General features: G+C 48.0%; 1 protein-coding gene across 3 annotated transcripts in view; it reads right to left on the bottom strand.

Moving 5' to 3' along the window:
• The window catches only part of LOC122392496 (galectin-9-like), a 31,363-nt gene extending 12,960 nt beyond the window's left edge, over positions 1 to 18,403 (bottom strand). Inside the window, exons 1-2 of one of the 3 annotated variants that reach the window (XM_043387408.1) lie at positions 18,259 to 18,403; positions 526 to 737 (exon numbers count right to left, since the gene is read on the bottom strand). In XM_043387408.1, the coding sequence (XP_043243343.1) occupies positions 526 to 663 (138 nt within the window). In that variant the 5' untranslated portion in view covers positions 664 to 737; positions 18,259 to 18,403. Of the gene's footprint in view, positions 1 to 135; positions 153 to 525; positions 738 to 18,258 lie in introns of those variants that run through there. The other 2 variants (XM_043387409.1, XM_043387410.1) reach the window with 2 other exon arrangements.
• Between the last annotated feature and the right edge of the window lie 6,826 nt (positions 18,404 to 25,229).

Consider the following 25,229-nt stretch of genomic DNA (forward strand, 5'->3'; position numbering starts at 1 on the left):
CCCCGCCCAACCCGACCCGTGCTCCCGAACCGTGCTCTCAACCCGTGCTGTTCCGTCCTTACCAGCATCCTGCCGTGTTGGTCGGTGGTGGCCCCTCCACCTCCCCCCGCCCCCGCTCCCGTCCTGGGCTCTTACCAGCATGGTCCTGCCGTGTTGGTGTCGGTGGTGGCCCCTCCACCTCCCCCCGCCCCCGCTCCCGTCCTGGGCTCTTACCAGCATGGTCCTGCCGTGTTGGTGTCGGTGGTGGCCCCTCCACCTCCCCCCGCCCCCGCTCCCGTCCTGGGCTCTTACCAGCATGGTCCTGCCAAGTTGGTGTCGGTGGTGGCCCCTCCACCTCCCCCCGCCCCCGCTCCCGTCCTGGGCTCTTACCAGCATGGTCCTGCCGTGTTGGTGTCGGTGGTGGCCCCTCCACCTCCCCCCGCCCCCGCTCCCGTCCTGGGCTCTTACCAGCATGGTCCTGCCAAGTTGGTGTCGGTGGTGGCACCTCCACCTCCCCCCGCCCCCGCTCCCGTCCTGGGCTCTTACCAGCATGGTCCTGCCGTGTTGGTCGGTGGTGGCCGGCGCCGTGGCCGTAGCCAGCACGGCCGCCCCCGTGTACTCGAGCGGTCGCTGGCGCTCCGTCCGGCAGCACTCTGCACAGCTGCGGCCGCAACACAGACCCATGGCGAGCGGCGAGCGCGCCGGCGGCGCCGCTCCGGCATCCGCTATCGGCGGCAGGGGCGGCGGCAGCGGTGGTGCTGGGAACACGGGCACAGTGTCAGCTCCGTACCTTACTATCCGGGATAGCTGTCTGATCTCGCAGATCGAGCCCGGTCCGCTAGACACTGTGGACAGGTGATGATGTTCACAAACTTCCCCCCTCCAGAGTCCAATCATGTGTTCATATACATATCTCCCTCCCTCCAGAGTCCAAGCCAATCATAACCAACACGCGCGACTCGTGTCAACTTCACACGTGAAAATACTCGGTTACTGTTTTATCAATGGAATCGGCGCCTCATGGGCCTTGAATTGTTGGAAGTGTATTTTTAATACAATTATTCATCAAATGTGCTGTGATTATCCAGTGTGGCCAAATTGGTGATGTTGCGGGGAAAGTCACCCCCAATGAAAAGTATAATGACATCCTCAGAAATTTTAAAATTACATCATCACGACGTTTTTGTCGTGAAAGCATACCTATGTAGTGTAGGAATAAAGACTAAAAATGTTCCAATGTACGATTCGCACCGTCATACTCGTGCTGTCGCGCTTGCAATGTTTTTTTTTTACATCTTTAATGACAATATTCGGAGTTTTTTGTACTTTCCACCAGAACTTGACGTCAGGTATAGTTTTTCCACATTATCTGTAAAAACTGCACCTAAATTGAGGCAGAAGACGAGTTTTTTGAAAATAGTGACATCCTCGTACGACTTTTTTATACATCCTCCCCCTAACGCTAAACCAATTTGGCCACACTGTGATTATCTAAAACAATATTATATAAGAATATCTGAAGGATAAGCTGAAGGATTATATAAGAGTCTGTGTATAAGAATTTCTTCACTTCTGTTATTCAGACACAGGGGCGTAGGCAGGGGGGGGGGGGCCACTGGGCCATGGCCCCCCCCCCCCCTTGGGCGCCGAAGGCGCCCTTTGCGATTGGAGGGCGCCGAAGGCGCCCTCCAATCGCAAATGCAATTGTAATTGAATCGAATCGAAAAACAATCGCGACTGGAGGGCGCCCAATCGCGAATGTGTTTGCAGGGAAAATACGGTTGGAGGGCGCCCACGGAGGGCGCCATTCCAAATACGCACTCCAAATACGATTGGAGGGCTCCCTTGGGCGCCCTCCAACCGCATTTGTAGGCTAAAGCTTTCTAAGCGTAGCGGTAGTCGCCTATGTAAGCCTGTTGATCGCTACCCTCCTACCCACTGGCGCCCTCATTTGATCGTTGTACTCCTACCTATTGGCCCTTTCTGGTAAACAGGCGCCCTCTCACCGGAAGGCGCCCTCCTGTAGGTCGCCACCTTGCCCTACACAATGGTGCCCTTCTGCTGGTCGGCACCCTCATAATTATTGGCGCTCTCCCACCAATTGTGCCCTCGTGAAATTTTCATGGCCGCCCTCCTCCCTTTTGGCACCCTCTTGTTGAGTGCCACCCTTCTAGCCATTGCATGGCGCCCTCTTACCTATTGGTTCCCTAGTCCCTCCTGTTGAATGTTAATCGGGGCCCTTCTACCTATTGGCGCCCTCGTGTTGATCGCCGCCCTCCTACCCACTGGCACTTTCCTGCTAAATTGGCGCCCTCCCCACAGGTCCCCTCCTGTTTAATGTCATCCTCTTGGGCAAAGGCACCCTCCTCACCATTGCCACCCTCCTGTTGAACTTGATCGTCACCCTTCCACTCATTGGCGACCTCTTGTTGATCGCCACCCTCCTATCTTTTGGTGCTCTCCTGTTCCTTGCCGCCCTCTCACCTGGTGGCACCCTCCTGTTGATTGTTGATCGGGGCCCTCCTACCTATTGGCGCCCTCCTGTTGATCGCCGCCCTTCTACCCATTGGCGCCCTCCTGCTGCTTGCCACCCTCCTACCTATCGGTGCCCTCCTGTCGAAACTCGGGATGTTGATCGGGGCTCTCCTACCTATTAGCGACCTCCTGTCGATCGCAGGCAGCCCTTCTACCTATTGGCGACCTCCGTTGATCGCTGCCCTCCTATAATTTATCTACTCCTTTGGCATGTTTCCCAACTTAGCAGTTCTCTTGCACATATTGATGTCTTTCCTGATTTATCTACTTTGTTCATTTGTGGCCTGTGAAAACTGCCACAAATGAACGTGCATTCAGCATAATGAATGAAGCATACCAAAACTGTCTACGCTCTACCATGCATAAAACACGTCTTTGGTCTTAACGGATTGATCTTACTTTACATGCATCATGACATCTATTTTATATGGATCACGATTAAGTATTGTCAACAGGTTCGGCTGCAACAGCAGGCATCAGTTTCGGTGATTGAAGCTGGTTATTTAGGTATTCAACACTGTAATATGCATCTGTGAGAAGGCCATGAGGGCTGGTCGAGGTAATTTGGATGAGAAGCCCGAGGAGGCTAATCAATCTCATGAGGAACAGTCCTGTTATGGTTCACGTATCTTTCTGTTGCTGCCGCCTTCTCGTTGTGCGCTTGTGTTTACGCACCTCGCGCTCCGGTATCAATCCGATATGGTGGTCTGGTGTGTATGCCACCGCCAATAAACTTTTCTACATCGTCACCCATGGGCGAAGCTTCCTATACAGTTTGTGTGGCACCGGCCCCACCAAACCTTAGGTATTTTTACACCTTCAAATTTGGTAAAAGAGCGAGAAGAGCGTTGAACAGTGAGTACGTAAAATATGTGCCTAAAAGGCGGAGGAAAAGATGTCCGTGAAGTTGGCGACGTCGCCAGCGACTTTTCCAGCGACGAGCATCGATTTTAGCCAAAACCTCGTCCAAGGTCAATTGGACCATGAGGATCACGAAAATCGAACCCATTCTCCCCTAAACCTTGACCTTCAAGGTCAAATTCAAGGTCAAAGGACGGGGAACTGAAAAAGTGCCAGTAAATATTGTCCGATTTTCAAAATTTTGGCACCAAACAGTAGCCCGTGCAAAGTTCTAGCCGCACATCGAAAACCATTTTCATCAAGGTCAAACTTCAAGGTCAAATTCAAGGTCAAAGGACGGGGAACTGAAAAAGTGCCAGTAAATATTGTCCGATTTTCAAAATTTTGGCACCAAAATGTAGCGCGTGCAAAGTTCTAGCCCCACATCGAAAACCATTTTCATCAAGGTCAAACTTCAAGGTCAAAGTCAAGGTCAAATGACGGGGAACTGAAAAAGTGCCACTAAATATTGTCCGATTTTCAAAATTTTGGCACCAAAATGTAGCGCGTGCAAAGTTCTAGCCGCACATCGAAAACCATTTTAATCAAGGTCAAACTTCAAGGTCAAATTCAAGGTCAAAGGACGGGGAACTTTAAAATGCTACGTCACCAGCGATTTTTCCAGCGACGAGCACCGATTTTAGCCAAAACCTTGTCCAAGGTCAATTGGACCATGAAGATCACGAAAATCGAAACCATTCTCCCCTAAACCTTGACCTTCAAGGTCAAATTCAAGGTCAAAGGACGGGGAACTGAAAAAGTGCCAGTAAATATTGTCCGATTTTCAAAATTTTGGCACCAAAATGTAGCCCGTAAAAAGTTCTAGCCGCACATCGAAAACCAATTTCATCAAGGTCAAACTTCAAGGTCAAATTCAAGGTCAAAGGACGGGGAACTGAAAAAGTGCCAGTAACTATTGTCCGATTTTCAAAATTTTGGCACCAAAATGTAGCGCGTGCAAAGTTCTAGCCGCACATCGAAAACTATTTTCATCAAGGTCAAACTTCAAGGTCAAATTCAAGGTCAAATGACGGGGAACAGAAAAAGTGCCACTAAATATTGTCCGATTTTCAAAATTTTGGCACCAAAATGTAGCTCGTGCAAAGTTCTAGCTGCACGTCGAAAACCATTTTCATCAAGGTCAAACTTCAAGGTCAAATTCAACGTGAAAGGACGAGGAACTTTAAAATGCTACGTCACCAGCGACTTTTCCAGCGACGAGCACCGACTTTAGCCAAAACCTCGTCCAAGGTCAATTGGACCATGAGGATCACGAAAATCGAACCCATTCTTCCCTAAACCTTGACCTTCAAGGTCAAATTCAAGGTCAAAGGACGGGGAACTGAAAAAGTGCCAGTAAATATTGTCCGATTTTCGAAATTTTGGCACCAAAATTTAGCGCGTGCAAAGTTCTAGCCGCACATCGAAAACCATTTTCATCAAGGTCAAACTTCAAGGTCAAATTCAAGGTCAAAGGACGGGGAACTGAAAAAGTGCCAGTAAATATTGTCCGATTTGCAAAATTTTGGCACCAAAATGTAGCCCGTGCAAAGTTCTAGCCGCACATCGAAAACCATTTTCATCAAGGTCAAACTTCAAGGTCAAATTCAAGGTCAAAGGACGGGGAACTGAAAAAGTGCCAGTAAATATTGTCCGATTTTCAAAATTTTGGCACCAAAATGTAGCGCGTGCAAAGTTCTAGCCGCACATCGAAAACCATTTTCATCAAGGTCAAACTTCAAGGTCAAAGTCAAGGTCAAATGACGGGGGACTGAAAAAGTGCCACTAAATATTGTCCGGTTTTCAAAATTTTGGCACCAAAATGTAGCGCGTGCAAAGTTCTAGCCGCACGTCGAAAACCATTTTCATCAAGGTCAAACTTCAAGGTGAAATTCAAGGTCAAAGGACGGGGAACTTTAAAATGCTACGTCACCAGCGACTTTTCCAGCGACGAGCACCGATTTTAGCTAAAACCTCGTCCAAGGTAAATTGGACCATGAAGATCACGAAAATCGAACTTATTCTCCCCTAAACCTTGACCTTCAAGGTCAAATTCAAGGTCAAAGGACGGGGAACTGAAAAAGTGCCAGTAAATATTGTCCGATTTTCAAAATTTTGGCACCCAAATGTACCCCGTGCAAAGTTCTAGCCGCACATCGAAAACCATTTTCATCAAGGTCAAACTTCAAGGTCAAATTCAAGGTCAAAGGACGGGGAACTGAAAAAGTGCCAGTAACTATTGTCCGATTTTCAAAATTTTGGCACCAAAATGTAGCGCGTGCAAAGTTCTAGCCGCACATCGAAAACCATTTTCATCAAGGTCAAACTTCAAGGTCAAATTCAAGGTCAAATGACGGGGAACTGAAAAAGTGCCAGTAAATATTGTCCGATTTTCAAAATTTTGGCACCAAAATGTAGCGCGTGCAAAGTTCTAGCCGCACATCGAAAACCATTTTCATCAAGGTCAAACTTCAAGGTCAAATTCAAGGTCAAAGGACGGGGAACTGAAAAAGTGCCAGTAAATATTGTCCGATTTTCAAAATTTTGGCACCAAAATGTAGCGCGTGCAAAGTTCTAGCCGCACATCGAAAACCATTTTCATCAAGGTCAAACTTCAAGGTCAAAGTCAAGGTCAAATGACGGGGAACTGAAAAAGTGCCACTAAATATTGTCCGGTTTTCAAAATTTTGGCACCAAAATGTAGCGCGTGCAAAGTTCTAGCCGCACGTCGAAAACCATTTTCATCAAGGTCAAACTTCAAGGTGAAATTCAAGGTCAAAGGACGGGGAACTTTAAAATGCTACGTCACCAGCGACTTTTCCAGCGACGAGCACCGATTTTAGCTAAAACCTCGTCCAAGGTAAATTGGACCATGAAGATCACGAAAATCGAACTTATTCTCCCCTAAACCTTGACCTTCAAGGTCAAATTCAAGGTCAAAGGACGGGGAACTGAAAAAGTGCCAGTAAATATTGTCCGATTTTCAAAATTTTGGCACCCAAATGTACCCCGTGCAAAGTTCTAGCCGCACATCGAAAACCATTTTCATCAAGGTCAAACTTCAAGGTCAAATTCAAGGTCAAAGGACGGGGAACTGAAAAAGTGCCAGTAACTATTGTCCGATTTTCAAAATTTTGGCACCAAAATGTAGCGCGTGCAAAGTTCTAGCCGCACATCGAAAACCATTTTCATCAAGGTCAAACTTCAAGGTCAAATTCAAGGTCAAATGACGGGGAACTGAAAAAGTGCCAGTAAATATTGTCCGATTTTCAAAATTTTGGCACCAAAATGTAGCGCGTGCAAAGTTCTAGCCGCACATCGAAAACCATTTTCATCAAGGTCAAACTTCAAGGTCAAATTCAAGGTCAAAGGACGGGGAACTGAAAAAGTGCCAGTAAATATTGTCCGATTTTCAAAATTTTGGCAACAAAATGTAGCCCGTGCAAAGTTCTAGCCGCACATCGAAAACCATTTTCATCAAGGTCAAACTTCAAGGTCAAATTCAAGGTCAAAGGACGGGGAACTGAAAAAGTGCCAGTAAATATTGTCCGATTTTCAAAATTTTGACACCAAAATGTAGCCCGTGCAAAGTTCTAGCCGCACATCGAAAACCATTTTCATCAAGGTCAAACTTCAAGGTCAAATTCAAGGTCAAAGGACGGGGAACTGAAAAAGTGCCAGTAAATATTGCCCGATTTTCAGAATTTTGGCACCAAAATGTAGCGCGTGCAAAGTTCTAGCCGCACATCGAAAACCATTTTCATCAAGGTCAAACTTCAAGGTCAAATTCAAGGTCAAAGGACGGGGAACTGAAAAAGTGCCAGTAAATATTGTCTGATTTTCAAAATTTTGGCACCAAAATGTAGCCCGTGCAAAGTTCTAGCCGCACATCGAAAACCATTTTCATCAAGGTCAAACTTCAAGGTCAAATTCAAGGTCAAAGGACGGGGGACTGAAAAAGTGCCAGTAACTATTGTCCGATTTTCAAAATTTTGGCACCAAAATGTAGCGCGTGCAAAATTCTAGCCCCACATCGAAAACCATTTTCATCAAGGTGAAACTTCAAGGTCAAAGTCAAGGTCAAATGACGGGGAACTGAAAAATAGCCACTAAATATTGTCCGATTTTCAAAATTTTGGCACCAAAATGTAGCGCGTGCAAAGTTCTAGCCGCACATCGAAAACCATTTTCATCAAGGTCAAACTTCAAGGTCAAATTCAAGGTCAAAGGAACTTTAAAATGCTACGTCACCAGCGACTTTTCCAGCGACGAGCAATGGTTTTCGATGTGCGGCTAGAACTTTGCACGCGCTACATTTTGGTGCCAAAATTTTGAAAATCGGACAATGGTTACTGGCACTTTTTCAGTTCCCCGTCCTTTGACCTTGAATTGGACCTTGAAGTTTGACCTTGATGAAAATGGTTTTCGATATGCGGCTAGAACTTTGCACGCGCTACATTTTGGTGCCAAAATTTTGAAAATCGGACAATATTTACTGGCACTTTTTCAGTTCCCCGTCCTTTGACCTTGAATTTGACCTTGAAGTTTGACCTTGATGAAAATAGTTTTCGATGTGCGGCTAGAACTTTGCACGCGCTACATTTTGGTGCCAAAATTTTGAAAATCGGACAATATTTAGTGGCACTTTTTTCAGTTCCCCGTCCTTTGACCTTGAATTTGACCTTGAAGTTTGACCTTGATGAAAATGGTTTTCGATGTGCGGCTAGAACTTTGCACTGGCTACATTTTGGTGCAAAAATTTTGAAAATCGGACAATATTTAGTGTCACTTTTTCAGTTCCCCGTCCTTTGACCTTGAATTTGACCTTGAAGTTTGACATTGATGAAAATGGTTTTCGATGTGCGGCTAGAACTTTGCACGCGCTACATTTTGGTGCAAAAATTTTGAAAATCGGACAATAGTTACTGGCACTTTTTCAGTTCCCCGTCCTTTGACCTTGAATTTGACCTTGAAGTTTGACCTTGATGAAAATGGTTTTCGATGTGCGGCTAGAACTTTGCACGGGCTACATTTTGGTGCCAAAATTTTGAAAATCGGACAATATTTACTGGCACTTTTTCAGTTCCCCGTCCTTTGACCTTGAATTTGACCTTGAAGGTCAAGGTTTAGGGGAGAATGGGTTCGATTTTCGTAATCCTCATGGTCCAATTGACCTTGAACGATTTTTTGGCTAAAATCGGTGCTCCTCGCTGGAAAAGTCGCTGGTGACGTAGCATTTTAAAGTTCCCCGTCCTTTGACCTTGAATTTGACCTTGAAGTTTGACCTTGATGAAAATGGTTTTCGATGTGCGGCTAGAACTTTGCACGCGCTACATTTTGGTGCCAAAATTTTGAAAATCGGACAATATTTACTGGCACTTTTTCAGTTCCCCGTCATTTGACCTTGACTTTGACCTTGAAGTTTGACCTTGATGAAAATGGTTTTCGATGTGCGGCTAGAACTTTGCACGCGCTACATTTTGGTGCCAAAATTTTGAAAATCGGACAATATTTAGTGGCACTTTTTCAGTTCCCCGTCATTTGACCTTGAATTTGACCTTGAAGTTTGACCTTGATGAAAATGGTTTTCGATGTGCGGCTAGAACTTTGCACGGGCTACTGTTTGGTGCCAAAATTTTGTAAATCGGACAATATTTACTGGCACTTTTTCAGTTCCCCGTCCTTTGACCTTGAATTTGACCTTGAAGGTCAAGGTTTAGGGGAGAATGGGTTCGATTTTCGTGATCCTCATGGTCCAATTGACCTTGGACGAGGTTTTGGCGAAAATCGGTGCTCGTCGCTGGAAAAGTCGCTGGCGACGTCGCCAGCTTCACGGACATGAGGAAAAGGTTGTTTTCAAAAATTTCGCGTGCCTTCGGCGCGCACAACAACACTTCTTTAGTAGGAACTTATAGCCAATCACTTCCAACCTTTTCGTCACGTGTCAGAATAACCCGCGCCAGGACATTTCTTCAGACATGCGGTAGAAAAATCCCATATACCACTACGCTACGAGCTTCCGTTTTTTCCTGTTGGGGGAGGGAACTGGGTGAGCGGGAGGGGCACACCTTTTGGTACATTACTCTTACACGTGCTTTATAAAATGTAAACCATAGTCGCTAAAAGCAAGGTCATCAGGCCATGTCGAGTGACCTAACTTAAAAAAATGTTTTAAGCATAGTCACTTAAGCTGAGCGGGTGACTTGACCTTTTGTGACCTGGAGTAAAAACAAAATACACACGATGGAAAATCAATGCAGCATAACCTATACCAAGGTACGCAAAAAAACTGGTGGCGCAGTAAAAAAAGGCCTCCCCACCCCCACCCCACCCCCCCTCCGCTGAGCGATCGTTAAGGATTTTTATCTCGCGAACGTATGGCGCCCTCCTTGGGTGAGGTGGCGCCCTCCAAACCCTTGGCCCCCCCCCTCGCGATTTTCTAAATACGCCGCTGTTCAGACATATACAAGTGATAGGTATGTGAAATGTGAACGTGTCAACGCAACAGACATAAATGTGTTCGCCACACATCAATGCGGTACATGTATGAGTAATAAAAAGCAGCTAACGACAAGAACCAATTAACGCAGGGGTGGCATCCATGCCCTCTCTCGGCCGGCGAACGTAAATCTTTGAGTAACTACATAAATCGCTTATCGCGCGCACAAGTCACATTGAGACGCATGCTTCGTCCAACTACCTTTTACGTATATAATACCTAACGGCACATAGTAAATAAAGTAAACACATCCTTAAACTACACAGGTATGGTAGGACAAGATCCGTATAAGCACTGAGAAGTGGAACATTCAGTCTCCTGCGTCAGCTATCCTTCTAGGTACGTGATGGTCATATGATGGATGAGCGATTTTCACTTTTAACTCGTGCCTGGAAGGGGGGGGGGTGTTTGAACAATACAATCACTCCTGATGCGGCTTTCGGCAGATATCTCTAAAACGGCCTTTGATGCAGCTTTTATGCACACTGCACTTTGTGTTGTGAAACATTCAGACCCATGTCGCTCAAGGTCAGGTCACCAAGTCAGGACAAGAGGCCTAGCATCAAACAAATTTTACGCTCGTCACAGCTACACTGACTAACTAATTGCTTTGATTGCTAAATGCTAACTAATTAACTTTTTCAGGGAATAATAAGAGTGGCAGGGTGTACGAAATGCATATCTCGGATTTTCGATATCGGTAACATTATACAATTGTATCATTATGCATCAATAATTAGGGAGCGAGCGAAGCGAGCGTAGTCTTTCCTTAGATAAACGGAAATTTCTGAGTATGAGCGGCCGGGCTTTTGAGAGGCTTATATCTCAGCAGCCACATTGCCGATTTACATGAGGTAATTTTTGTAGGGTAGCTTCATAGTTCATTCATTCTACCAAGTATATTCCCGATGCATGTGGGTGACCCCTTATGCACGTGCCACGTGCAAAACGAAGAGGTGTCAGTTTTGTAATAGTTGCAATATCTCGACAACTACTTGGCCGATTGCGCTGAAAGTTGGCATGTAGGTAGGCACCCACTAGGCGCTGCATATCCATGTGCCAGAGTTGGGGTGCTGCTGCACGTGCGCACGTGCAGGGGTCGTTTCCAGATCTCGAGAACGGCTCGACCAATTGCGCTCAAATTTGGTACACAGTTAGGGACCGGTTAGTAGGTGCCGTGCGAAAGTCAATTGGGACCCATTTTGCATGTGCGCACGTGCAGAGTATCGCTTCCAGATTTCGAGAACGGCTGGGCCGATTGTGCTCAAATTTGGTATACTGCTAGCGACCGGTTAGTAGGGTGCCGTGCACAAGTCAGTTGGAGGTACCCCTCGCAATTTCGTTCCATTAGTCGCCCCAAAAGGAGTTATACTGGTAGATTAGCCCGCGACCGCCTGGGGGGGGGGGTCGGATCCGACCCCCCTCCAGGCTGTCGTAAGGTCCGGCTTGAATCAAAGGTCAGCTATGCCAAGTTTCAGCTCTCTATCGCCTGCGTGTTCGGAGATATCGCGAAAAAACCCTATGGGGGGCGGCACCCCCCCCCCCCTCGGTCGACGAGGGTTAAAAGATTTTCAAATAGATTAAACCGGCCGGGCCCGGGGGTAATCCCAACCACCGCAGCCCGGGGAGGGGCGTTTTTCGCCCGCCCCCTGTCTAACTCCGTAAATAAGGGAGTTACGGAAACAAAAGCGATACCAAAGGAAAGGTCCTTACGAGACGATTCTAAAGCACCTAAAATTTTTGACCTCAGGTCAATTTTCAGGGTCAGAGGTCAAGGTCAAAGGCAAAAACCGGCACATGTGGAGTGATCTCAAAGTAAGCGTTCTAGAGGACGGCAGGATGCATCAAACCGGCAAAATTGGGTGTCAAACGAAAGAAGAGAATCTGAGGATTCCAAAACTGTGCTCAAAATCAAAAGTCAAGGTCAAGATCACGCTCAAAATTGACCTCAAACTTTGCACTTTTTCGTACATCTTGCGTGCTAACTTCCAAGATGTTTTGAAATGTTTTGAGGCTTATCAGTTACCTATTTGTGGTTCATCTTACGATACAAGGCTGATCAAAGGTCAAGGTCACAGAAGAGTATCCTTGCTAGAGGCTATTTCACCGATTCAAGTTAGTAATAATAAATAAGACAATTTTGCCCTCCGGAAGCTCCAAATGAAGGCTTAGAGGAAAATAGATGCCAGATTCGTGATCAGCGGATACAAATCCATCACATGCGAACTTTCATGTGCCAAGGTCAACCAAAGGTCATTCGAGGTCACATGAGGTCAACATAAACCTGACCTTTTCCAAACAAAATATATAGCATTCGACGCGGCTTGACAAGACGAATGCGATGGTACCACTGCCGTAGCTCTAGGACCATTTTTGTCGAAGTTATTTGCGAAAAACTTAAACCACATTTCGGGGTCGTTGACCTAACCTCTGACCTCAGGTCACCAAAATATTTTTCTATTTTGTCTGGGTCAAACGCTACACAGCCGTGCTCGTAATTTGTCTTTATCTCTAAAACTCTATTTTTAGCAGCTATTTGAGGTTTGCGTCTGTGACACCAAAGTTTGCCGTGCAGGGGTCTAGAAAAATCGACCCTGTGACGTCATCAAGGGGACTACGTCCAAATTTTTTACTTCAGCAGATGTCACATTGATGGGAGAAAAGGTACGGAAAGTTTCGCTTTCCTATCCCTAAGCGTTCGGGAGCTATCGCAAATATTCGCCAGGGGGGCGAAAAACGCCCCCCCCCCCGGGCCCGCGAGGGTTAAATTGACCTGTGATAACCTCTGGTGACCTGATCCTTGACATACCCTAAGACTATCCTAAGTATTTACTTTATTCATGTGTGAGGCTCATTCAAACGCCGTTTACCGCGTGTCGCTAAACGGCTATATACATACGTGGCTAAGGAACCGAGTTTTTTTTTTTATAAATTTAGTTCGAATGTTTGAATGGACGGATTGACAGAGCCGAGGCCCATGCTAAGCAGAGCTTGTTGCGTAGAACCCGACTCCTACCGCCCGATCGCGCAATTCCGGGTAACGGGAGAATTTAGATGCCAAAGTTAAACGTGCCCTTCAAAGCCGGACACGGCCTGTCCCACTCGACTGACTTCAACTGGCTGCGGATGCTCCCACCAACCGCAGACCATCCAGGCACGTATCCAGGATTTCGCTCAGGGAGGGGCGACAGCCGAGAAGGGGCCCGTGGGTCAGCTCAAAGGGGCCCCACAGAGACTGTCTATCCTGGTGTGAAAAATTGAGAATGTCGAAAAACAGTGAATTTACGATAGAATTCGGCATATTGCAAATGAAAATGCATTGTCTTGGGTGACCTTGATAAAATGTTTGCATTTAACATCCGTTGAAGTTCGTTTTTGCAATTCACTTCCTTTGAATTTCGTTCACCCGCGCCGTGCTAGGGGGAGCGTAGGTATTCACGTCCCCCATCTCAGGTTGTTCGTGAATATGGCAAAAACGGCGGCGCGCAGCGCCGCCAATTTTTTGTATACCAGAGGCCAGTTTTACCAACAGAAAAATAGCCGCAGGCCGGAATTTTTTGCCTTAAGACCGCTTTGATCTGACCTTAAAAATGATTGAGGCATTTCGGACATTATTTTTTACGCTTTTTCGATTGTCGCTTACTGCGTGTCACTACGTGGCCCAGGAGCCGAGTTAGATGGGGGCGTGACCCCCCCCCCCCTCCCCCAGCACGACAAGGAAAACTCAGGCCACAAGCACGGCGCGAGATAACATTATGAACATGAGTTATTAATCTTGTATTACCTCTTTGCACCCCACTAACATTGGCAAACGATACTTTTCAGACTCATTTCCATATATTTATAACATTGTATGTTCCTCTGCCTCATAACACCATGGGGCATAGCATAGCAACATATTTGGTCCTATACACAAACATAAACAGTTAACACCTTCCTTCACGCATTGGTGCATTTGCGTGGCCCGTCTGGCCAAGCCGGGACGGGGCTAACGGGCCAAACGCCCCGGCCCGGGGAGAGCTGGGGTATACCTCCCGGCTCCCCGGCCGGGGAGATTTGGGTTGCATTGTTTACCCATTCACCCATTGTGTTGCATTGCTCACGCTAACATATTACTCATTCTTGTCAGTTCAACTATGAAATCAGTTCAATGAGCAGCTCAAATAAAAAACATGCGAATTTGAGACTACGTTCTGTACAGAATGCTTATAGTATGTACTAGTGTGAACTATGGAGTAGTGGTGTCAATCGGAACTTGAATCTTCGGAATTCCGATTTTGTCCAATGTCCAATTCGGAATTCGGTTGGACAATGACAGCAGGCTTTGGACAACTTTGGACAATCGCTTGCTACACCTCAACATTTTCATAAAGTAATCGTGTTTAACATTGATTGGCTATTAGAAAGCTCAGCTTTCGATATGAATACCACTTTTGAGCTGGTAACGATACATTAAAACCAAATTAAATAACGGTGTTGAGTGTAAACTATTGCGTAGACGTCGGACATCTTTGGACAAATGGCTGGCTTGGACATTTTTGGACGGACAGCCGACGTAAGTATTGGACATTGGACGGACATTGGACATATGTTTTCTGAAATTGACATCACTACTATGGAGCTGATTTTGTTTGGAGAACAGGAGCAGTCCCACATCGGGTCAGTCGAAAGGGGTCCTTCATCGGCTGTTGCCTGTTCTTCGGGCCCGATGGCCTTGGCAGGGCCTTCTCAGCGGGCCCTTCCGTTTTTGGGGCCCGGCCAGGACAAGCTGTTCCTGAGACTGGGCCCGGAAGCGTATATCTGGGCCCGTTTTCTTGGTAGGTACTAGGTACAATGTCGAGGTCAAGGGCCCATCACTCAAGCTCAAAAGCCTGGTTCAAGGCCTTCTGTGCGGACTTCTCCGCTTTTTTAGACGTCCTGGGTCACAGGTTTTCATTGGCTTGGCCCGGTCCGCTTTTGGGGCCCGGCCCGTATGGGTACCAGCAAGGCCCACGGGGCCCTTTTTGGACCCGAAAGCCTGGGCAAGATCTTCTCAGTGGGCCCTTCCACTTCTAGGGTCCAGACAGGCAAAGATGTCCCAGTGACTAGCCCCGGAAGATTTTTTTTCGGATCCGGTTTCCATAACTTTTCCAGGGCCAATTAGCTCAAAAGTGGGACCTTCGGGCTCGATAAGGATTTGGGGTCCAAAACCGATAAGGTTTGGGCCCGGCAGGGCTAAAGGGGCCCTTCCTCAAGCCTGAAGACACAGCCATATCTTTCTGAACGGGTCCTTCCGCTTTTGGGGCCCTGCCGGGCTCCAAATTGCCCTGGCTCTGCCCAAAAGTGGGACCGAAGGGCCCAGTTACGGACCCATGTGTGGCCCGGCAGGGCCCAGAGGCCTAACCCTGAACCCGAAGGCTCAAACAAATCCTTCTGAACAGGCCCTTTCGCTTTTTGGCTCTGCCGGCCCCAAACTGTCCCTGGCTATTCCCGAAAGCGGGCCCGAACCCTGCCGGGCCCGCTTTTGGGGCCCGGCAGGGCCCAGGAAGGGGCGACCGCCCCCGTCGCCCCCCCCCCCCTTGGATACGTCCCTGAGACCATCCCCGTAAGGAGTCTCAAATATCGAGCGCCGGAGCGACTCGAACCCGGGCTCTCACTACCGGGAGTCTGGTGCTCTACCAACTGAGCTACGGGACAGGCAAGGCAAAGTTACAGGAACATGAGAGCATTCAACCAGCACCGCCACCGCGCCGGCCCGGCGCGGCGCTGTAGCGCCTGGCACGGGCCCGGCGCGCGGGCTAACAGACATCACGGGTCAGTGGGCGAGCACGGAGCAGCTACCTACCACAAACGTTGACATACATCAATAAGGAATAAATGTGCACCGCGTTTTCTCCTCCAGACGGAATTTGGATTATAATCAATACAAAGGATTCATGTAAATATTGACCAAACCAATACAAATCAACAAATATATCAAGTGTCGACCGCCAGTGCGTTTGTATAGTGTCTGTATCTTCGTACCTCTATTTAATTAAAAGCGTCCAAACAAGCTGAATTCTATAGTCCAAGCAGTTAGCGCCACAGAGGGGTTCGGGAGTCGGGACACGTTTAATGGAAATGTTCGTTCAACGTCGCTGAAATCTATATATGAATGCTTTGAGGGTAACTTTGTTGCACTATGTGTTAGCGGGTGGTTACCAGATCCCTGCCACTCAGCTTCAATGCAAGCCGATTTGTCCGGGGATTGGCTGATTCGGTGGCCGGTGCAGTCTCCATTCCAGGAACCGATTAGAGAGAAAAAAAATCCCGGTAAGAGGAATGATTCCTTCATAAAGTCTAAACTAATTAATTTCCCAAACTCAGTGTTATACACCTTTTTACGGCCAAATGTACAGATAGTGCACTCAGTTAAGTAAGATGTCACCGACGAAATGAACTGCCCTGTTGTTCTTCTCTTTCGTTTTACATTTGACAGCCACGCGTGATCTATCGCAGTACTGGTCGTGCCCCGTGAGCCTGGACCAGCTCTTGTGTTAGTTTCTCGTCTCATGTTCTTATTGCCTACAATTTGTCACTCGCGCTATCGCTTCACACTTGTCGGCTGTTCGTGCTCGCCGCGCACCGTATCGTATAACCGAACGTGCCGCGCGAGCCTGCTCAGACTTTTCTCACCAGTTTCCAGTGTCGCTTTCTGAGTGCTTTTAGATGTACAACCTAATTGTTCTCTTTGTGCCCGCGGCGGCTCCTCGAGTCGCTGCGGGCAGTCTCCACTTGAACGCCACCGGGTATAGTCCTCGGTGGCGGTGCGCGGCTCCGCCGGCGCCCCGATGTGCGCCGGTGTACTGAACCAGTGACGGAATCGTGCTACCACGCACGATTCCGACGGCACCCCCCGTTCGCGGTGCCCAGTGAACGCCACTGAGCGCAGTGGTGTAGTGAACCAGTGACGGAATCGTGCACCGCGCACGATTCCGACGGCTCCCCCAGCGGGTTGCCAAAGTGAACAGTGACGGAATCGTGCCACCGAGCACGATTCCGAAGGCACCCCCGTTCGTGTGCCCAGTGAACCCCGCCACTGAGCCCTGCTCAGTGGCAGTGCGCGGATTCGCCGGCACCCCGACGAGCGCCGGCGTATTGCAGTGCAGTGAAGGAATCTGACGGCGCCCCGTCCGCGACGGGGCCGATGTGTCCGCCCCGGCGGACTCTGAACTCTGAACAGTGAACTTCATCGACAGTGCTCAACTGTGTTTTTCTGGTCTACCTGTCTACTCTGCGTTCTTCATTTCACCCTCGTCTACCGTTCATCATCATCTATCGTCCGGATTTCTTCAATACATTCTTCAAAATTCATCTACGTTTTCTCCGCTATAAGAAATGTCCCGGCTCCCACCAGAGGCACGAGAACGTCGGCGACATAAGATGTAGTGCAACCGATTTCGAAACTTCACCAGACAGACTATGCCGTAGCATGGAGCTACTCCATGGCCGTACTGTCGAAATCGCCAGCACTATTACTGAAATGTGTGCAGTGCGCACTGCCGGTGCGGGGGTGACTTGCTGTGCACTCAGCACTGCCGCCTAAACTGGGCTCACAAGGTGTAGGTGTGCTGCCTCCGTCAATGCCTAATACCCACTCTTACTTTGTAACGCTAGTGCGTTTCGTTACAGAACCAATTGCATACGGGCACCGTTCTAGAGCTAAGCGATCGGGAGCGCGCATTGCATCAGTTCATTGGCCAAGGAACGCATTTACAAACGTGATTTCCAAGTATACCTACTGATAGCTAAGACCCGAACTCTGAAGGATTGCAACTGTACATACCTATATGTGTGCATTGGCTCCTGCCATTATCGTATGCTGTGTCGGATGACATGAGCAGTGACTTACCTACGCGAGCATTACTAATGACATCCGCTGTGAGGAGGGGAATTTGTACCTACTGTATGACATGAGCCATTTGCAGTGTAAGACAACTATTACTCAGTCTATTTCTGTCAAGACGGCCACTCCGTTTTCCTGTAAGTAACAACTGCTCCGTCGAACTGGTCCCGTGACGTCAGCCGAATTCTGGAGGTCGGCTGGCGGTTTGTGTGACGTCATCGGATGGCAGTGACGTCAGCAGCGCATGTCGGCATGTCTGCGAGGTCTGACTCTGGACTGTGGCGACTGGCGGCTGCAGTCCTGGCGGTGGGGTCGGCCTGGCCACCTCACAGGTCACAGCGCGGCGGTCAGCCGCGGAGGGCGGGACGGGGCCTACCCCAGCCATCGACCGGCGCCGCCCCTGGGCCGCTCCGCCTCCGTGTAAACAGACGGCTGCGATCAGCTGGGGGCGCGGTCTTATCGGCCGCAGACAGAGCCTCACCTGTGGCACGGGACGGGCAGCGCAGACACACGGACACACAGCTGGGGCTCGGTGGCCCAGTCGCTCAACCGCACACAGCACAGAGCCGCCGCCGGAGCGACCGCCGCAGCCGCACTCCCCTCCGCCAGCCGCCTCACCCCTCCCCTCCCCGTCCCTCCCCGTACAGGCTCGAACACGGCCAGGCGCTGCAGCCGGCCGTACAGCCTCGAAAACCCTGCAGGCGTAGCATCGACTGGCTTCGTATGAGTGCAGCATGAGTTTCACTCCCAGTGCACAGTAGCGCCGAAACACCTTCAATTAAGGGGGGGAGGGGCACGTCGACTTTTGGTCCCATTCTTTCCATGCAATGCCCATAGGGCTAATGTTAAAATGCCAAAAGCAAAGGGGGGCACGGTGCCCCGGTGCCCTCCCCGTTCTGCCGCCTATGTCAGTGCACTTTGACTTGTTCGTCAGGCATTCATTCCATTCCCGAACGTGAACTGAACCAGTGCAGTCACGGTCATAGATACTAAGTGCAGTCTGCCCGTATGGTTTTCACGATAGTAGTGGGAACCTGATGTCACTGGGTCATAAGTCGGTCGGTAGCTGAAGCTTCACTGATGCGTATTGCGCAGTCACACTGCACAGGCCTGCTGGTACCTAGTGATCTGATGCATTTTGCCCGTCTTGCAACATCAAGCTGGTACAAAAGCAGCCTTGCTTGACCGCTTCAGTACACACTGCACAGTGCACACTGCACACTGCACGTCGCACAGCCGACTCAGTGCACACTGAGCTGGCGGACAATAACGGCCCCCTGGGCCCCAGTCATGAATTGTGGCAAGATCACATCCCAGCATAGGTGTCGATTTGTATACTTTTGGGTGTGCCCAGGCACCCCCAATGCTGAGTTGGGCACCCCCAAGGGGCTCTGGGCACCCACAACCAAAGTTGGTACTGGCGTCACTGTTACGATCCTTTGAACGCATTGTTTTCTCTAATTCATAGGCGCGGTTACGGGGGGGGGGGGGGGGGGGCAGTGGAGACAGTTTACCCCCCCCCCCAACTCTGGGGCCGTGGGGGCGGTGCCCCCACAGCTTTAAGACGGAATATCTCACTTATTTGCAATTGTTTTCTTTTTTATGAAAACGCCAAGGGATGAAAAATAAGTGGCCTAAAACCGGCGAGAAAACTAGGTTTGGGGATACCCTACAGGGTGTCCCAGAATTGACCGAACACTGTTTATCAGCGTATAAGATGAGGAAAAAATAATTGCACATTTTTATGCTTGTCGTCCAATAAAGTCAACTAGGCCAGCAACAATATGACATATGCAATAGACGCGTTCATTACAATATTAGTCGGCAATTGCGGATAAATGAAGCCCCATGCTGGTTTCAGTTGTTTTACGGGTCTCCCGAAAATGGTTGTAGGCCGGTTTCCATTGACCTCTTGCCGGAAGATACTGCAGATATTTTCAATTAAATTTACATCCAAACCGTTCCCAGGTAATAAGGCATTCTCCCCCAAAACGAAAAATTCTGCCCACACCACTGTTACGTTGTTTTTGGCATCGGAAATAGATAACCCCCATGCCTGAACATAGCGCGACCGGCTTTGGCTTCCAGCAGATTTGGTTTCCAGGACGAACCCGTTCATGGCCATTCGGTTGACGGCAGCCAGTTTGTGTAATGCTAGAATGTGACCGCAGTGGTACTCTCTTGTAACAGTCATGTTTGGAGCATCACATGAAACTGAATGAGTGAACTATGGCTCAAAATGTCTCACACTTTAATTTTCGATGGGTGCCTGTCCGTCTCCGCTGTTGTAGCGTTGTCGCCATCTGACGTCCAGACAAAACTTCTTTTGGCGGTGCAAAGGGCAGAATACCTCAATTGGATATTCGTAAGACCACAAAATGTGTTTCAGTTCACTTTTGTGTCCAATGTAATATGATTTTGGCTAACTTGCAGCGATTCGCGCTGCCTTTTTGTTAGTTTTGGCATCCTTTTCATTCCAAAGGCCCCAAATTCCAATTTTTTGTCGACGATAGGGGTGAAAAGATATTTTGTAGCTAGTCCTGACCAGTTGTTAAGCTATCTTGCAGGTAGATCGGTGACGTTTGCTGACCATATCATGGCAACCACCCGCTTGACGACTGGTGCGTGCTCCGTTTTGGCCACGCCCAGGCTGGTCAATCATGTCCTACCTTGCTCTCTCTGGCTTTGCTCGCTGAAGTAACTGCGCTTTGCTTACTCTTACCTGCTTGCAGATGAGCTGCTGGAGCTATCCTGAAGGAACCATGCCGAAAATCTGTCTAGTGTCTACAAAGTTCAGAACTGCAGTTGATTCACCATGGTTGCCTTTTAGTGGCTTAGGCTAAAAACGGAAAGGGACTACTATTTGTTGACTCTGTATAATAATTGATTGACTCGAGTCGTGACCGGTCAACAAAAACGTACTGTCTCCAAGCTCGATAGCTAAGGGAAGTCTTATAAACGTATGAAGCTTCTATCTCATTAGAATCGGGCGTAATCGTACTTTTGGCCAGAAAATAAGTGTTCGGTCAATTCTGGGACATCCTGTAGGTTGATTTCAATTATGGTGTGCCCCCCCCCCCCAGTCTGAAAGTAGTTCCCACGCCCCTGCTCTAATAACCGTACATCAGAATGCGTTGTAAAAAATAGACACAATTTATCGCTTTTTTATACCAGACAGCAGCATGTTTGGTAGCCATCGACGCATTCGTGCCGCGTCAATGGGTTTTCGGTTCCGGACGTCCTGAAATTTTGCATTGAGTGGCGAGATAGTCTTTTGGTCCGAAATATCATGGTTTAAAGGTAGTGTGCCAGCTTTCCTGGACCATATGGAGTTAATGACCCGGATAAGGAGAACCGGATTTTTAGAACTCATCCATACCTTCAAAACTCATGGAAACGTCTTAAATTCTCCAAATTTTGAGTACCCCAGTGCGAAATTCGCCCCGACGGGTTGTCGGTCGTACCCCAACCCCATTTCACACCACTATGAACAATAAATGCACACACTAAAATCGCTATTACCAGACATGTGCACGGATCCCAGACAACCAATCACGGAAATCGAGATGGCCATTAGATTGACGGTCTTCAAGCATGAAATTATGGTGGAAAACATGGCTCATAGAAGCCTCTCAATGAACCAACTATTTTGCATTCCTTCAGGGTTAACAGTTCTGAGAAAATCCCTCAAGATCCATCTCGGATCCATGATTCGTGGCCATGGATCCGAGATGGATCTTGAGAGATTTTCTCAAAACTGTGAACTCTGAGGGAATGCAAAATAGTCGGTTCGTTGAGAGGCATCTATTAGCCATGTTTTCCACCATAATTCCATGCTTAACGTCCGCTAATCTAGTGGCCATCTTGATTTTCGTGTTTGGTCGTCTGGGATCCGTGCCCATGTCTGGCTATTACCGATAGGCTCATCCAATCAAGTTTCGATAAACCCGTTCATCATCATCTCCTGCGGTTTCGAACACACCTGTTAGGTGGCTTCTGATGCTCGTCGAGGTCGGAATTTCCTAATACGCTGCTCATGTACTTTGTGGTGCGGTGGTGGTGTGTCGGGCCGCGCGCTCTGACTTCGGCCAAGAAAAATGCGTCAGCTGATCATTGTCATTTCTGCCCCTTTCGTGTGGTGAAATGGGATCATAATTTAAGAGACGGCTGTTTCATATCAATTATTTTACATAAAATCATATTTCAAACCATAAATTAATGCTCGACAGCCAAATTAAAGAAACAATACCAATACAGGCTTACAGTTTAAGTTCGACATTGTGTTGTCTACGATTAGCCAGCTGATAACTCATTCCCTTACGTCGTAACTCTATAATGACCTTTGCTTATTGTCACATGTGCGCCGCATTCGCGATTGTTGCCGACGCCTGTTTGCAGGTCAGCCCACTACAGTTGTTATACATATCGAAAAACCGATAAACTTTTAGGCGAAAAAAGCACTATTCCAGGCCCATTTTTTTATTTTTTTGCAATATTAGGTAAAAACAGAAGCTTCTTATCCTAGGAAAAATAAAATGGGAAATCTTTGAAAGGTGGCACACTACCTTTAACCCGCGCACCAACGGGGATCCGCATTCCGCGCCAACTTCACACCGACGGGGGCGGATACCTGTTCCCCGTGATATCTCGAGAACGAAGCAAGATAGAAACAAGCGGTAAATGGCATGGGATACAGACGGACAAAGTCTACAATTTTTACCGAGATCATTTTTAGGTCAGGTAAAAAATGACGTCACAGGGGTAAACAAGTCAAAATAGCGGCGCTTAAGGTAGACAGTTTTTCACGAATAGCGATATTGAAGTACCAATGTCTGTCATACCCACACCGAGTGGCTGATTGCTTTGAAAATTTCACAGATTGATAAGGCTAACAGTTTGTACCAAATGTTTATCTCGAAACTTCGATACCGGTGACCTAAGGTCAGGTCAATTCTGCCACCTCCCAATTACCTATAAGTCGCATGTGATAATTCTTCGGAATGCTTGAGACGAGGCATTAGTATCACGGATGTTAGTTTGTCGGACTTTCGTTCCCGTCTTGAGTTGAGATGTTAGTTTCACGACATTTCGGCCAGTTACTTCTCCGGCCGTCGTCAGTTGTTCTTTGGTCCATAGAAAGATCTTGGGTGTTGGTGGCGTTGCGCCGTACGCGTCATACCTTATCGAAAGCTCCTGTGGTCAGCGAGAAATGATCTCGGGTTGCCCTGGTGATAGGCGACAGTTGTTACTAATACCTACTCCACCGCTCGAGGCAGACATAGCGGCCAGACAAACGAACATCTCACCTCAAGACGGGACGAAAGTCCGACGTCTATCACCAGTGTCAATGGAAGGGAATTAAAATGCGTTTTTCTGGACGGACACCATTCTGAACACTTCCAAACACCTATTAACAATTCAACATGACACACTGAACTGGAAAATGACACCCGACGTGAAAATGACGTGACCCTTCCTTATATCCCTGAGGTCATCTCAGGTCACAAAAGGGAGCCTAACAGTTTTTCGTTAATTACTTCTGGTAGGCGCATGCTAGAGCGATGATCGATGAACGGATCGACTGACATGCAACATAACCTTTTCCGGTCAGGTCTTGACCTTGACCCGGGGTCAAGTTTCAAAATGAAATTTCAAGGTCAAACTATAGTTTATTCGACGCGTCTTGATAAGAAGAACATGATGGCTGGCAAAATAAATGTCATGACTTTCTCGAGTAAAAAGCTATGGTAGAAAAAAAAAACTTTTTCATAAGTGGCTATTATTGGAGTGTTTGCCCTCTGGAGAGTTTATGCTAAGCCGTTAACCTGAAGTCAAATCTGAGGACTACTTTGGCGAAAGAGCGTTGAAAGAGCTATCGAATGCGCTTTTCCGCGGCGCTGCAGCTCCATTACTTCCCAAATTATGCGCCAGGTCTTCGAAAATTGCTCAAACAATCCAAACTTGACCTCTTATGACCTCTGGTCACCTGAGCTTTGACCTGACCTTATAAAGATCAAGTATTCTCTTCATTTTAACTGTCTTTTCAATGCCCGCCTAGGCCTACCGCATGTCGCTACGTGGCCCAGGAGTCGAGTTAGACGGGGGTGTTCAGACACACACACCCGGCCCGGCTCGGAAGGCGCTGAGCACCGGCCCAGCGCGGGAAAAATTGCTCCGTCTCCGTCTTTACTGTGTGGGCAAACACACTCCACTGGGTGGGCAAAAATCGCTACTGGGTGGGCGATTGCCCACCCAATTAACATGTTATCCAAGGCCCTGATACTAACACAATGCAGTTTTATCTAAAAGAATATCATATGAGGTCTGCCTTAACCCGGCAGTTGCTGGGGTATATCGCCACCCACCGTTTGCTGGGGGGGGGGGGGGCGTTAAACGCCCCCAGCCGATAACTCGAGAACTAATAGGCGCAGCGAAACGCACGAGGCGGCAAACGAAAGAACGCGAGGTGTCGCTTCAGATGAGTACTTTAAAGTTGAATTTTGAGGTCACAGGTCGGGCCAAGGTCAAGTCAAACACCTGAAATCGGGCTTTCAGTAGCATGGACTTCAGGACCTCACAGTGGGCGCCTCTCGTCATAAACTCTGTCAAAACGGTGCACAATCGGTGCAATATAAGGCCTACAAGAGTGTCAGCTCCATGTAGGTGTCAGTCAAGCATAGTTCAGGGTCAAGGTCAGGTTAACCGGGTAGGCACATATCCCCGAAAATCAAAACTAATATTCGCAGCCTGTGACACATGTTTTATGGGTAATTAGGGGCGTAGAACACGATGGTGACATTCATTTTATCATATGTGTACGTTAGGGGTACCCATTTTTCCCGATTTTGGAAATTTGTGCGTGGGGGTGCTTTTTCCCATTATTTCGCGGCTCCTGATTCCAATGATGCCAAAAATATTGAAATCAAAGGTGGTTTAGGGGTCACGAATTGATATTCAAATTTGCGTATTTACCTAGAAATATGCCTATTTTACGCTGATGATAAATCGCACTAAAGGCAAAGTTTTGTTTGGAAAGTCGGGTAGAGGGGTCATTGAGCGCTCCTTTTTCATCCAGATTGATGTGCTCCATCACGTGGTTCCGGTTAGGGGAAGGAGGGTGCATTGCGCCACCTTAAGGAAAAACGCTAATTGCAAGAAAACCGCTGGAGATATAAGCATGCACTGGTAACCATTTCAAAGAGGAGCTCATTGGCTACGATTTAAGAGCCTCTCGATCAATTAATAATGTTTCGTTTGCTTCTGACAGCTGCTTTTTCAGAAACACGCAAAAGGGCGCATTTGCCAACAACTGCTGTAAATTGCGCCAGGGGGATGGCGCAATTAGAACCCAATTGCGCCCTATATTTTACATGGCTAAGTGAATGAGACGGAATGCATACACCCCGGCAGTCTAATGTCATTGCGGGTTACTTAAACATTTATAATGTTATT

Source organism: Amphibalanus amphitrite, unplaced genomic scaffold, assembly GCF_019059575.1.
Source record: "Amphibalanus amphitrite isolate SeventyFive unplaced genomic scaffold, NRLGWU_Aamphi_draft 000488F_arrow, whole genome shotgun sequence".
NCBI classification, from domain to species: domain Eukaryota; kingdom Metazoa; phylum Arthropoda; class Thecostraca; order Balanomorpha; family Balanidae; genus Amphibalanus; species Amphibalanus amphitrite.